Source organism: Lepidothrix coronata, unplaced genomic scaffold (assembly GCF_001604755.1).
Source record: "Lepidothrix coronata isolate B3197 unplaced genomic scaffold, Lepidothrix_coronata-1.0 Scaffold117, whole genome shotgun sequence".
Classification (NCBI taxonomy): Eukaryota; Metazoa; Chordata; class Aves; order Passeriformes; family Pipridae; genus Lepidothrix; species Lepidothrix coronata.
The window spans coordinates 248,010-263,798 of NW_016690297.1; the positions used below are offsets into that span (position 1 = coordinate 248,010).

Genomic DNA, 15,789 nt, shown 5'->3' on the forward strand with positions numbered 1-15,789 from the left:
TCCAAACAAATATTCTGCATAAATACAAATAGAGTAGTATTTTTTTAATGTTCTCTGTAGCATTGTAGACAATTGCACAGTGATCATGTTCTATCGCCCTCCTTGAAAAACCCTGACGTAGCAGAAGAGATTAAAATCTTTATTTGAAATTTCTGTTACATCTACTGGACCAAGTGCTGAACAAGTTATGCAGGAGTGTCATTTGCTCCCTGGCTTCAGTCAACCAGTTCCCTTCTGAACAAAACCCAGGAGTGATTTCAGGCATTGCTCATTCCTGGGACCCCCTATGGTGACTGTACAATACATTTATCCTATTATCCTTTCCAAAAATGTGACAGAGCAGTCGTATCCTCTCAAAGATTTTTAAGAAAAAAGAGAGACCTGAGGTGGAAATCCTCACAGGAAATCTAGGAAAAGCATAAAATGCAAACAGGTATCCAGAGGCTAAAATCATTGTCTTCAACATTTAAGAGGGCTTTATCCCTGATCTAATCCCGATCTCTATCAGTGCCTTATAAATGTAAAAATCAGCATTTCCACTCAAGCAGGTTCATGCCAAAATAGGATTTGCAGTGGTTTACTTAAAAAGGTCTCAAACTGCAGTTGAAAAAAATTAGAAATAAGATGTCTGCTTCAAGATTAAAGGGGCTTAATCAGCTAAAATGATGACAACGCAGAAAGGACTTGCAGCTTGTAACAGAAATGCAGGGTAAGGATAGAAATACAGAATTTGAGTTGTCTCCTTCAGAGAGAAATGGAAAATGTCAGAAAAACAGCTAAAGTGTTAGTATAAAAGTGCCAACAACATGGTAACATTGATAGGAGAGTGAGCAGGAACAACAATGTGGTATTCTGATCTGTGTGTTCCAGAAGCAAATGATTACATTATTATTTAATGAAAAAATAAGGTACTTGAGAACTGTCAAGAAAAACTTGCTATAGCAATTCCCTGACTGGAAAGAGCCATCCTCAGAGTCAAAATTCTCTGCCTCAAAAAACCAAATACTCATCCTCCCAAGAGGTTGGCTCTTCTTCCCTCCTCACCCTCTCCATTTCAATGCTTGAGGACTGCAGTGAGTTCCCAGGAGCCAGAGGAGGAACATCCCCCAGTGGCATAGCAAACTGTTCCATCTTCGGATGAATGAATCTTCCCCTGGGATTATTAACCACCTCTCCACTAGATTTGGAAACAATGCCAGGTGAGTACTTCTAACTAACATTCAAGTGAAATTAATTTAATCCAAATGTACTTGTCTAACTGTTTCAGTAAGATGAGGTGCCAGTACTTCTCTATCAGCACTGATTTTTCTTGGGCCTCTCTGGTTCAAGGCAGGAATCTATCCATCATTTCACCAGTCTGCAGTTGAGCAGAGCAGCAGTGGAGCAACAGTGCTGAACTGGAAACAAGACCACAATATCTGTGTATTATCAGGGTGTGAGATTAGGCTTCTGCCTGTCCTCTGTGACAGGTTCCTGTAAGAGGACAAGAAAAGCAGTTCTGTGGGACACCACCAAAGATTTGTTAACAAGAATTATCAGCACTCTGTGCACAATCTGATCTGATCTATTAGAGGACTTTCATCGCCTTCAAATAGAGCAGTGTTAGGCATCACTGATGTCTACATGAGTGCTCATGAAATATCTAGGGAGTTATATATACAATTATAATATCCTTTATTTGATTATGTTCCCCCTCAGGCCTTGTTTCAAAAAGAAGTCTGAGAAGCTGGCGAGAGATGAGCTTATTTATTCCCACCCCTCCTCTTCCCTATGCCCTTCCCCCACCTGCCCAAAACTACACTTGTTTCCCTGGGAAAGAAGGGGAGTGAGAAAAAGGTATTAAGAACAGTGTATTGCATTGGCTGTGAAGCCCAGACATAGTGGATCTGGTACTTGCAGCCACCAGCATATTCCCTTGGAGGGCAAAGCTTACCTGTGCAGCACCCAGGGTAACCACGACACTCCCTTCTCCACTGCCCTGGCACAAAACTGAGTGTTAGTAGCAACACGAGGGGCTTGTGCCTCAGAGCAGACATAGTGGACCAGGTCCACACTATATTCTCTGGATTTTTTCAAACACACTTGCTGTTTATACAGTCATTTTGAGGCACAAAATGTGAGGTTTTACCCTTTGCAGAACCCAAGGGTCCTGAAGTGAAAGAAAGTAATTTGGTTTATACCACAAGAGATGCTTACTGCCAGAGCAAATCCAACGCTGGCAACAGCAGTGCTACCCACAGTCCCTGGTACCAGCAGCACCTGTACTCAGTCAGACAACAAATCTTCCCACAGCCACCACCACCCGCAGCCTGCTGCAGCAGTGCAGGAACAGCAGGTGGGTGGCTGGTAAATTGTCTTTGGTGGGACTATTTTTTTCCTTTAAGAGAACTCTACTATGATATTTACAGAAAGCTGAAGATAAACTGCTATTACATCACATACCATTAAGTATCAGCCTTTTCGTACGCAGGAAGTTTCATTCCCTGCCTGAGGACGACCTTGGAAGCATGCACAACTGCAGAAATAAGCTCCTCTCTGAAATAATTTCAAATGCATGTAGAGTTTATTGCTTTTCATCTGTCTCAGAATTAAAAGAGCTACCTAGAATAAAAGAGACAGAAAGATAAACTGAATGACGTTCAAACATTTTGTTACAGACTCACATTAAGTGTAATTACATTCCTCCTAATTTTTCATTGCATTGGGGCAATAAAGACGAAGTATGAGCTGCCCTGAAGTCCTTAAGAAACTATTCATACCTGTCAGCCAAAGGAACACCATAAGAAGCCATTGGCAATTTAAGTTCCAGCTATAAATTACACTCAGATAATTTGTACCTCTCTATATAAATGCCTAACGAATACAGAATGCAGTAGCAGTGAAGCTATTCTTAACCCTTCACCTGCTGCTACAGGTAGTGCAGTAGATTCATCACTTGGGTACCTTCTTCCCTTCTTCCCACATAACTTAGCAAAGCTTCATTTATGAAACTAGTCTGACTTCCCCATTTGACTCTGCATAGTCAAAGCCAAGCCACAAGAAAAGACTGTTTATCTTTGGCAAACAGCTGAAGGAGTGAATATAATGTAAAAACAGATAAAAATCAATTTACATGGAACTTCACCTAAGGTATTTTCTTTTGGCTTTTATGTTATAAGCATATGGAATACCTAATGGGTTGTTATGCAGCTGCATTATGCAATAATTTACTCTGCACGTGAATTTTAAGTTCTAATAAAAAAAACCTGTTCATAAAAATTATCTGAAAGTATTAATATTGCTGGTTTGGTAAATAAAGTAATATAAGTAAGGAGAAGCAGAAGATAAAGACCACTGTGCTCTACTCTTCCTATAAGTAAGTGAACAGTTCTGACTAAGGTCACTTTTAATTCTTTCAACCAATTGCCTTTATTCTGCAAAACAAAAAAGGAAAATCCTTCTCCGGATCAGTGTTTCTGCAGCCTTTGGGAAGCACGAGGCCTCTCTCAGGAGGATTCAGTTCCAAATGCACCCCTGCAGCTTCCAGCTGCAGAGCCAATGCAAACTTCAGCACACCTCACATCCCTGCAAGAGCCAGCTGTGCACACACTCCCCTAACGCTGCTTCGGGACCTCTGCTCTATGAAGAACTACACATCTGGCCTGTCCATTTAATCCCACTGTTTCTTAACTTTCCCAGGAAACTACCCAATGCCAGTTCACGTAAGACAGTGTTCCTCCACTTAGGACAGTCTTTGCTTTTCAACTTCATGAATTTTCCCTTTTCCACTGCCAGGATTTTTTCACCTGTCCTTTTGTCACAGCTTCACTGCAAGTGGACAGCAGACTTCCACGAGTGCTGAAATTATGCCCTTCTCCTCCAGTTCTGTTAATCCGCTTCAGAATCAATAAACTACGAATGTGAAAGCACAGCTGATTCCAAGTTTTCTGCACACATAAGCCTGTTTCATTTTCTACGTGTGAGAAAATCTGGAATCTAATCTATTTAACCCTTTCCCCTTGGCAGCGGAAAGTATGCTGTGGCACTAGTGTACTGCCTGCATCAGTGACACAATTGCAATGCCACTATTTACTGGAGAACTAAACCTACAACCCTCCATTTTTTCATGCTGTGAGATGGAGGCTGATCACAGTAGATGATGGAGGCATCTCCAGCACCCTCCTCTCCTCCCTCCACTTCTCCAAAATCTGTGCAGTGTTTACACAACCCCTTTTCCAGCAGCAAGGAAGGGGATGGATCCAGGCTGAGGATGCCTCTTGCAATGCTGAAGCAAAGTACTGTGTACTGCAGGGGGCAGCCACTCAGACCAGGATGAATAATTCTGGATAGAGGGCCAGAGGAAGGGAGAGACAGTTCCCTTCCTAGTCACAAGACAAATTTTGAGGTAAAAAATATAATTGCAAGTACTTGACAAAACTATAAAAGTAATCCAGGAGATCACAGCAGTATTGCTCACTTGTGCAAGTCACTGCACGTGCTGTCAGTGACAGACCCCAGAACAGACTCCTGCCTGAGGCACAAAAACCCTCATGGCACTTCCCATGAGAAAACAGGAAAAACAGAACCTTATAAGGCCAAATACAAAACTGCACCTGGAAGTGATCTAAAGTCACGTTGCTGCTGCAATGGGTGATTTGATTCTTTTCCTCCTGTTCCTAAATTCCCTCCTGATTATTTATTTGGCATTTCTTTATTGTGGCACTTGAGCTCAATGAGGTACACAGTCAGGCCCAGAGAAGAACAGCAGTGCATGGAAAGCAGAATCGAGGCTTTCACATCAAGAGGTTTTCAGGACAGGGGGAAGAACAGAACATAACACAAGTGAAGCCAGTGGTAAATCTCCATGGACAAGTCACGTCTTCTACACATCACCTTGTCCACAGCTCATCTAGGCCTGCTCTCACACCCTGTGGGAAATCCAGGAGAATGTTTTTCCTCTATGGCTGGGAAAGAATAATAAAAGTGAGCTTTTGGTTTTGGGGTCTTTTGCGTTTTGTTTCAACTGAGCTTTTTTAACACAGGGTCAAACATAAATGACAGTAAAACTCAGCCATATTAGTGTGCAACTGCAAAAACTGATATAAGCACAGAAACAAGGCAGAAATGATAGGTTTCTAGCATCCAACCCTGAGAAGCAATCCAACAGTGAAAACTTTACAAATCCAAAGACTGTCTTTCTTTCTTTCTTTCTTTCTGATAAACCAGACCCAATAAATGAGGAAAAAACAAGTTACATAGATTTCCCACTGAAAAAAATTTCAGCCTGGGCCACTTGTACTTTATCAGAACTACAAATGCACCTTTGGTGCATTCCTTCTGTTCAGGGAGGGGGATGCAGAATTGCAAGAAGTCTGTCCAACATTTGCAAAAGGAGAAGGTCACCAGGCTGATTATTTGTAACACCACTGTCACTTTTGCAGCTACCTATTCACTTTATTTACTTTATTCCATAAAATAATAACTGGGGAAAGGGGGATGGATTTCAAGCTGCTCTCCCATCTCTTCTCTCTGGCAAAAATCTTTATTAGGCAAGATGGGTTGTGGATCTAGTTGAAAATTCTTACAACTCTTAATCTTGAATAAAACAGTTAATTTTACATTTGTAACATCATATCTTTGTTTTGTGAAAATCAGCCTGTTGCCAGAACTTACTGAAGCCAAGGAACAGCTGGATAGAAAGGTTAAATGTAACCTGAAAATAGAAGCTGATGGTATTTGAAAGAGTAGCTAGTAAAGAAATTGGTTTGTTCCACACACATTTCTCTCCAGTTTTCCACAGAATCAAATAAAGCCAATAAAACACAATTTCTACCCATTCAGATTGCTACAAGAGATAGGATAATATCCTCACGGAGACTGACAATTCACACTTTCAGAATAAGACAAGTTATAGCAAAAATTAAAAGCCATGGGAAAATAGTTACTTTAACGGTACAATAACCAGAAGTTGATAATGTCTAAAGACAAGGAGAACTTAGTAAGTCAAAATGCAACAATTAATCGTTGGTTCACAGGAAGCATTTGGACCTGAGCTTTGTGGCAATACAACTTTACATATGGCAACACAACCCAAAGCACAGACCTCTGTCCGTGGCATGGATGAGAGTCACATAGAATCACATATGATGCCCTGTGTCTCCTCCTAACCCTCTGAAGGCTTCCCAGAATGTTTTGAAAGAACTGCTGGTGCCCAGCCAGCAGATCCCAGGGTATCTCCAAGAAGTGAGTTTTGGGAACCAGAGCCTGGGCCACTACAGACACCCATATCTGGCTCCACTCAGTTCAAGTTGGTCTTACTGTAGAAGACTTTTTGTCTTAAACTTTTCCACTCTTTCTGAAATTAAAAAGATTTTTCAAAGCTTTGTCCTTCCCCCAGGTCATGCAGGAGCCTTTCACCAGGATCACTGCCAAACAGTAAGGTATGTTTTAATTCTGGAAATGCCCATGCTCCTGACATCCTAAAAGCCATAAAGTATTTAAGAGCATTGAGGAAAGGTTTTATCCCTAGATATAAGCAGTAGGAGAGAATAAAACAAACCACCTGCTTCTTATGGCTGCTTTAAGCTAATAAGAGAGTTGATACAGAATATGCCTCATCTCAAAACACATAATCTCAAATATGTTCCTATCTGTCCTTTTAATTATCTAGAGAAAAATATGTGAGTTAAAAAAAAAAAAAACAAAAAACGTTGGAATTTACCAAAAGAATCTCGGTTTGTCAAAATAAAATTTAATAAAAACTCAAAAAATACCCAAAAAGGAATGAATATGTTGAGTGCATCACATACAAATGGAAAATGGCAACTGATGCAGCAAAAAACATGTAGCAATATCAGTTTGTATTATGACTGGTAGATATTTTATTCATCATCATCATCATGGTGAGGCTTCGCGAACGAAGATTAGGACTGGTAGATATTTTATTAATTAACATATAAATATCTAAGAATCCAAAGTAAATGAACACTGGAAAAAAACAGCTATGGTTTTATACCCCACAGTTTTGAAGGAAACATGCACTCTGCTGGGTTGAAAACAGTATTTTGTGGGCTTTAAAATGCTCTCCATGTTTCAGAGGAAGCATTTGTTTCAGGCGTGGGTTAGTCACATCCCAAGAACTTCAACGGGCTCATTCAGTGTTAAAGGAAGTTGTCATACAAAGCAACAAAACAGAAACCAGAAGGCATGCTTTCAGTTTTTGAAATAACACCGTGCTAATTTAGGGATAAAGAAAGGAAAGGGGGACATGAAGCAGCTCACACATTCCTGTCCAGCTTTCCCCATATGAGCCACTCTTGTAAAATAATAAACAACACCAGAGCTATCCAAGATAGCTTCCTTAAGTACTCTGCTTGCATTATATACTTATCCCATTTTTCCATTTAGTTCTTGTTTTTAGAAAAGATTTTCTCCCAGAGACACTGCCTCTGTAGTTCTGTATTTGGATTGATTAAATAATAAATAAGACTGACTAAAGCTATGAGTTTTCAGTTGAATGAGTTAGCCTTAAATAATTTCTTCCTTAGAGAAACTGGTAGACTTCATTTTCTTTTAATTTATGTTACATTCTGGAACAGTACTTCTGTGCTCACAGAATAAACATGATCCATTTCATTCATGTCTGTTACAGGGAGAGCTAAATGTTTTGAATCTATCACTCTGAGAGGTTTACGTGGCATTGTAAGTAAAAGCCGCATTTCAAGTGATCTTTCCTAAAAAGACCGAAATCAAAAGCACCCTCTGTACCAGATAGGATAGTTACTGGGAGACAGATTTTCCTTTTAGCTATAAAACGTATTATTTTAAACACGACACAGTTGAAGAACAATGGCTCAAGATTCAGATTTTTTTTCTGATTCATGATTTAAAAGTTATTTGTACATGACACCTATTTTGTACTCATCACATGCTTAAACACATGCAAAAGACAAAACAGATTTTAATTGGAACAATCTTATTTTACATTTTGTAGGGAAGGGCAAGGGTAACTAACTAAAGAATGATGTTTTGTAACAATAATATTATTTCTGCATTATATTTGGACCATCTATTTAATGCACACCACTTTACAAGGAAAAAGCATAAGGTAGCTGACACTGAGCTTCTTCAAATAAATGAAGCAATCCGAAATCTCTGATCAAATTATTAACTAGAAACTACGGTATAGCTCAGGAGTTTCCACAAGACCCGGACTTGAAATGCTTTGGTCACATTAAGTCTCTGAAGATGTGGATTACTGAAATTCTTGAGAAGGAAGGCTTTATATGAATATGAGCAGAAACTGTGTACTTCTATTTCTTGCAGCACTCCATGCCAACTGCACCACAACAAGCAAGCGGGAAGTCTGTCAAACCAGCAGCCTGCTGGCCTTATGCAACACAGGTCTCGGCAAACACACTCTTCTGCTTGGGGTTTTTTACTGTACCAAAATCATCGGTCGTCTCTGGTGACACTACCTCCTCTGCTGGCTTCTCAAGTGGTACCAGTGGTTTAGGATACCTGGTTGCTACAACGATTTTTGAAAAGCAAAACAGCAATAATTCATTATTTAAAATCTTCCAATCAATATTGGAGTGTCTGTCAGCAAGGAAAGATCCTTTATAAATATTAAGACTGGATTTCTCTAGGTTTTACAACAATTTCACTTGAATGTTTGCAGGTTTTCCTCTGCAAAAAACATAGAGCAAGTTTCTGCATGTAAGCAGAAAACTCAGACTAGAACCTGCTTTAAGTTACATGAGCAAGTAAAATTTCAGAATAGGGAAGCAAATCAAACCACAATAGCAAAAACAACATGAACTTCAGAAAACAGTACCTTGCTGCAGGTGGTTCAGAGGTAGCCAGTTACATCTGACATTTTCAGAAATCAGTTTCAGAATAGTTTTACCATCAGTGACCAAGCACCAATTTTCTTGTTTATGGCATTAAATCTCAGCTGCTAGATTACAGAACAGTTTGGGTTTGAAGGGATCTTAATGATCATCTAGTTCCAGCCCTAAGGGACACCTTCCACTAGACCAGGTTGCTCAAAGCCCCATCCAACCTGGCCTTGAACACTTCCAGGAAAGGGGCATTCACAGTTTCTCTGGACAACCTGTGCGAGTGTCTCACCACCCTCACAGTAAAGAATTGCTTCCTAATATCTAATCTAAACCTACCCTCCTTCAGTTTAAAGCCGTTTCCCCTTCTCCTATCACTATATGTCCTTGTGAAAAGTCCCTCTCCCGCACACTTGTAAATACCCTTTATGTACTGGAATATGCTGTAAGATATCCCCAGAGCCTTCTCTTCTCCAGGCTGAACAACTCTAACTTATTCAGCCTGGAGAATAGGAGCCCGAGGAGAGACCTCATCACAGTCTGCAGATTCCCCAGGAGGGAAAGAGGAAGGGCAGACACTGATCTCTTCTCTGTAGTGACCAGTGACAAGACCCAAGGGAATGGCCTGAAGTTGTGTCATGGTAGGTTTAGGTTGGGTATCAGGAAAAGATTCTTCACCCAGAGGGTGACTGGGCACCGAACAGGCTCCCCAGGGAAGTGGTCACAGCACCAAGCCTGACAGAATTCAAGAAGCATTTGGACAATGCTCTCAGGCACACGGTGTGACTCTTGGGAATGTCCTGTGCAGGGCCAGGAGTTGGACTCAATGAACCTGATGGGTCCCTTTAAACTCAGAATATTCTATGTGTTTTCCTTCTGCGCTCTGCCTTCATGAGAGGGCTCCATGACTTTGGGCAGGAGCTGAGGGGTATATTAAAAAAAAAAAAAAAAGTTTCAAAAGCAAAAAGAAGTAGCACATCTTTCCATCTGAAACATGACATTCCTTTCACCACCAGATATTTTTGACTCAGCAGTGAGATTAGCCCTAGTCCTGGTGTACCCTGTGATGGTTTAGAACATAAAGGGACTCACACAGTCAGGCTGGCAAGAGTTTGTCATTTTACCAGCTTGACAGGGCACTTGGAACTTGTGCATTAGACGCTTGCCAGTAGTCTGCCAGAAGACATTTTCCTAGAATAGCAATTAAATACTAGAATTAAAAAAGTTTCTTGACCCCTAGGTCACAGAAAGGGAGAAAGAGGTAAATGATCTTCCTTCACACACAGCACAGAGTTTACCTGCATATTTTGGGTCTGTAAAGGAGAGAGCGAGAGAACGCTCACCATCAGGTGCCATGGGACCTGTCAAAGCACAACAGCAAGATCAATTCCTCTTCTCCCAGCTCAAGGGGTTGGGCAGTCCCCACAGGAAACCTCACATTTGCACTGTGAAATCACTCTTCAAACAAGACAAGTACTTCCATAAGGACTGAATTAAGCTTTGTTGTTTTAGCACAGATTAAGTTCTAACAAAAAGAGGTACTAAAATCCAAGTGGTTCTAAACCACCATGGCAGATGAACCGGTTTGCTCATATTAGCAAGAAGCATCTGACTCATGCAACAAAGGGAATCTTTTTCACAGGAGATTATGTTTTGAGTGTCTAAAAACCTGAGTGAAATCCATTTGTCTTTGATGACATTTGCAGTCTTTTGAATTAAATTTTCTTTGTAAAGCTGTGGAAGTAGAGGCACATAGGTTCAAACACTCGCTCAGCTATTCCAGTAAACTGGAGAGCTCATTAATTTAACACCAGATCATAAGCCAGAGAGGTATAATTACTTACCAAAGTAAGATTTTATCCAACAATGGCTAAAACCTTGCTAATTCTCTCAGAGATTCTGCCCCAGCTGTCAGTCTGACTGAATGCACAGAAGTGGAGCCTTTTACCTGCACACTATTTTGGGGTTTTTTAACAAGAATAAGATGCAGCAACTTGAACTTATGAACACTTTTCTATCAGAATGTGCTGGCTTGGTCAGATTATTACGTATGGTATGACATACCAGTGCCTTCAAAGAGAATCTAGCTAGAGACTGCATTCTCCGAGACCTGCAAATAAAACAACAAACCCAAAACAAGACTGCATTGCTATGGTGTTTTTGCATGTCTTCCAGTTAATACTAAACCTCAATCCACAGAGAAACAAGAAATTCCACTTCAAAAGACCTTTTATTTAAGGATCCCATCACAAAAGTCTTCCATTTAAAATATAAGATACAACTGGGTGCTTTCAAGAAATTGTGTTCAATGTACATACATTATGTTAAAAACATCCATTTTATGTATTATATACACACATATATATAGTATATGTATTTTATGTACATGTACACAGAAATAGGAAAACAGGAATTGTTTTCCCATGTTTGCAACAGAAGATGGGAAAATAATGGATTCTCTTGCTGTCAAGATGTGAGATTTCTTAGAGGCCCTAGACACCACCATGTTAGTATTATTAGTGAAAATGAGTTATATCTGGGCTCAAGAATATTGTAATACAGCACAGGTAAGATCAATAGTACCCTAAGAAGAAATAAAGGCACGGCAGACATGTCAAATTCAGTGTTTCTTACATAAACAAGTCAAACCCTTTTGTACTTTTCCCCCTCGTCACCAGGTTTGCTGCACTGGTTACAAGTGCAGCTTTCTTGAATCATCTCATATCAAACACTGGAAACTAAAGGTAGAAACCCCATATATAAGCCCCTTAAGAAAGAAGTTACATCTTCTTCCTAATACCGCTTCTGTCAATGAAATATTGCTACAGAAGGTTAGAGGCATTAAATCATTCTTCGTACTGCCTGTAAGATTTTACACATTCATCTCCACCGTGAAAGAAAGAAACAACTGCAAGGAAGATTTGACTGTCTGTTGCCAACAAAACTAAGCCTTGATTATGGGGCATCACTTCTACAAACAGTAAGGCAGCACTATCAGGTTTAAAATGAACTCACCTACTTACTACTTCAGTGTTCCTGTAACTATGAAACAGAAATATACAAATTACTTGGTTTCAACATGTCCACGTGTATCATCTCCTACTGCTGTGGCTGGGTGTGGCTGACAGGCTTACAAGAAACACAAGCTAGAATTTTAAAACTTTGTTTCAAATCTCTTCCTGGGAAAATGTGAGACCTTATTCAGCTTTCCAAGATCAGAAAGGGAAAAAAAAAAAAAAAAGAGACTTCAATGCAGAAGGAAAACTAAATCCAAGTGAGAAGGATTCAGAGCTGTCTTCAGAAAGAACAGCTCAGTGATGTTTTGACTACACTTTAAGATAGTAAGGTACGGATTATAGTCCAAATCAGGACAGTTTTCAAAACATTTTCTGAGAACTATTAAATCAAGATTCAGTTTCACAGTCTTCCCCCAGGTTCTGTGAAAAACACATCTATTAACTAAACTCAGGCTCTCAGCTCTCAGCCATCATGTGCTCACAGATAGAGCTCCGTCTACTGATGCACTTAAATAAACAGCAGAATCCCAGTGTTTATTAATAAGCTACACTGTTTAACCGGCTGCTAGTGCCCAGCATCTGGAAGCTCTATAAACAGGTAAGACAGGTGACAAGTAATGGTAGGAACACAGTCACAAACCTCTCCCCACCTACAGTTTTTGTGACTACAGATGTTTTAGGTTTCAAAAACGCTTCAGAGACTCACCTAACTTACAGGTTAGAGCTACGACTCACCTACCTGAGGACTGTCCTTCAGCGTAGCAAGGGATGGGTTTCCCCGCAGCCTCTGCCATTAGTGGAGGCCACAGATAGTGTGTCCTGTCATATTTCGCGCTAGGGCAATTAGGTGATGGAACTGCATCCTTCTGGTGGTAGGCCTGGGAATGGGCTGAGGAACTTGCCCCATTTGGTTCTTGATGTGCCCAGGTCTCCCCATATTGCTGACAGCTTCCCCTAGCTGATATGGGGTCTGTTAGGGCACAGAAGAGGTAGTGAAGGAAGAAGGTCAAAACTTAACCCAGTAAGGACTGTGTTATGAAGGGTACGGACCAAGACCTCACTTTCCATAAAGAATTATGAAAAGATCACAGGCACAAAACAAGCTTAAGCACAGTGGCAAGACTTCATAGCCATTTCATGATCAAGGAGAGACTGATTTTTCAGACTCAAACAGGACACGGGAATTACTCAGTAGGAAGAGAAGAGAATTTGAAAGCTGCATTTGGATCACTTTCATTGGAAAACGACACAAAAGTACAACTAGCAAACTTAGCTAAAGAATCAGCTACTGAGAGCTACAGCATGATGCCACTGAATGAGAAGACTGAGAAGAAACCCAGCATCTCTAAAACCATCTCCTCATCTCCTACTCACACTCACAACCAGCGTACCTATTCAGATCATTCCCAGACAGTCACTATTTCAACAACAGGAAAGAACAATCACATAAAATATTATCTAAACATAATAAAGCATTTTGAGCACACAATATGAACATGTAGCTCAGAAATTCTCTAATTTTCTTTCCAGAACAGTCCTTCTATCCACTTTCTCTTCTTCTGGCACTCCTTAGTGTTCAGAGTGATGATACCTATCCAACAACCCACAAGAGCCTGGCTCTACATTCGTTGCCTTTCTTAACATAAAATCTGAATTTTGTCAATATCGATCCTCTACAGAAAACGGCTATGGGCAATAGTTTCAAGATAAGGTTTTTTTCCAGTTTCTGAGATTTGAAAGTCAACAGCCGTTATCATGTTGCAGTCTGGTAGAAAAAAAAAAAACAACAACAAACCACAAAAACATGAATGGAGCTGGCTAAAGGAAAAGGTTATCTACAAAAAAGCCTTATCAAGCTACTAGACGGGCAGATTAAGAATCTGACTCCAAGGACTGAGGTCCGGTGGCGCTGCAACACTTTGTGAAGCCTTTACCTGCGAGACTACAGAGCCCAGAACTGAGATTTTGCTGAAACGATCTCTCCAGTGAGATCAACGTTTACAGTTTCAGGCACAGTGAACTGCTATTTCTACTGGTGGAATAAATTTGCAGTTTACTAATGAGATCCCTTGCAGTAAAGTCTCTAAACTCAAACTAATGCTTTTGGTACTTTCTGCTTCTAAATCCTGAATCATCAGAAAGTCAGAGTATGTTACAGAAATAGACTTTCATATTATAACTAATGGCATCTGAGCAACAAGATATTAAATAGGACCATCTGTTGATTAATCTCTGTATAAACCTTGAGACATTATACTGAAATACATTTTAAAGTCTCATTTTGATATCCACCACATGATCCTCTGGGTACACAGCTTCCTCCTGTTTCACCTGAGCAATAACTGATGAAACAAACTCACACAAAAACCTCATAGCAAGAACCCTTCAGAAGCTGAGAAGGATTTACTAGGGAAAAGTGTTAGTTGTTAGTATTCAAAAGTTAGTGTCAACTTACAGCTCAAAGCACACTACCCTCTATGTTGGAAAACAAATACAATTGACTCACTCGCTGCAGAACAGAAGTACTGCTCCCAAAATGAACCGCTTAAGTGAACTATTCTTGCTCTGACTAGAAACACTAGTGTTTACATGCAAGTGTGCTATAAACAAAACCGTAGAGGTACCTGAAAGGTGTCTGTCTCTTCACAAAAGCAGCATTTCTACAGCTGACTGCTGGACCTGTTCTCTGCCCACCCAAGACTTCTTTCAGACAACTACAGAAGAGCCACCAGGCACAGAAATGCCCTTTCCAAGGGCATGCCACTATCAAAGTCAGAAAGAGGCCTAGATCAAATGCACACTGATCTCTTAAGTACCTGCTATCATCTTCGCTGCAATAGGGATTGCAAATTACAGCTAAGGATCAGAACCAGGAGTAAGAAGGTTGTAATTAAGAGGATTTGATTTTGTCACGTTTGCAAGAACAGTTGGATCAGAGGAAAAAATCACTGTGAATTACTTCAGTTGGCGTTGGTTGCATAGCACCGTATTCAGAGATACAACTGTAAACCTCCCCAGCACAAACACACCTTCCCGCACAAGAACCAACACTTCCACGAGGCAGTGTCGGCAGCTCTCCGTGCGGGGAAGTGTAACTCATGAATGAGCTCTGCGAACAGCAGCCGCCCACAGCCTCTTCAGAGGTCTGAAATCAATTTACTGCTGCCCTGGTGTCAGGAGGGTTTTATGAGACACACTTTCCTACTCCCATTCCGAAACAATGGCCACGCGCGCCTCTCCGAAACACCTGGGGAGATGACAAACACACCGAGGATGTGGCACGCTGGGTCCACTTCTGAAGGTGCTGGGGATGCTTCTGGAAACTAAATTTCAGGTCGTGTGCCCCATATACACCCGATTAGGGTAACACACATGGGCGTGCGCCTCTCGGTGCCTTGTCCTGCTGGAGTTTCCTACTCGCCCGAAGGAGTCGCTTGGACGAAGGCGGGAGGAGCCCCAAACTTCGGGGGCTCCGTCCCAGCTCCGGCCCGGCCCTCCCTTCCCCGCCGGGTTCGAGGCGGGTCGCGGCTCACCTTGGGCGATGGCGATGGACTCGAAGCGGTGCAGCTCCCGCAGCAGGCAGCTCCGCTCGGTGGAGTGTAGGCTGTAGATGAAGTCGCGGGCCCCCTGTGCCGTGTTCAGCGCCTCCATCGGCTCCTTCTTGGGGTGGGTGCCGAGCGCCCGCGACCCCCGCGGCAGGAGCAGCCCCTCGGCGCCGCCCCGCAGGCTGCACAGGCGGCGGCGGCAGCAGCACCGCGGGCCCCTCAGCGAGCCCAGGCAGGACCAGGGCACGGCGGCGGCGGCACCGGCGGGGCCCCCCGGCCGCCCCAGCAGCAGCGCCGCCCGGCCGAGCCACGCCGACATGGAGCCGGGCAAGGGCGCGGCGCTCGGGCCGCCAGAACCGCCCGCGGCCGAGTCCCCCCGGGCCGCGCTCCCGCGGCCGCTCCGCCGGT

At 41.9% G+C, this 15,789-nt stretch overlaps 1 protein-coding gene across 2 annotated transcripts in view; it reads right to left on the reverse strand.

The window, feature by feature from the left end:
• TMEM65 (transmembrane protein 65) overlaps positions 1–15,700 on the reverse strand; it is a 31,243-nt gene extending 15,543 nt beyond the window's left edge. The window contains exons 1-2 of one of the 2 annotated variants that reach the window (XM_017825239.1): positions 15,370–15,700; positions 8,426–8,506 (exon numbers count right to left, since the gene is read on the reverse strand). In XM_017825239.1, coding sequence (XP_017680728.1) covers positions 8,426–8,506; positions 15,370–15,700 — 412 coding nt within the window. The remainder of the gene's footprint in view (positions 1–8,425; positions 8,507–15,369) is intronic. The other variant, XM_017825241.1, reaches the window with a different exon arrangement.
• Positions 15,701–15,789: the final 89 nt, after the last annotated feature.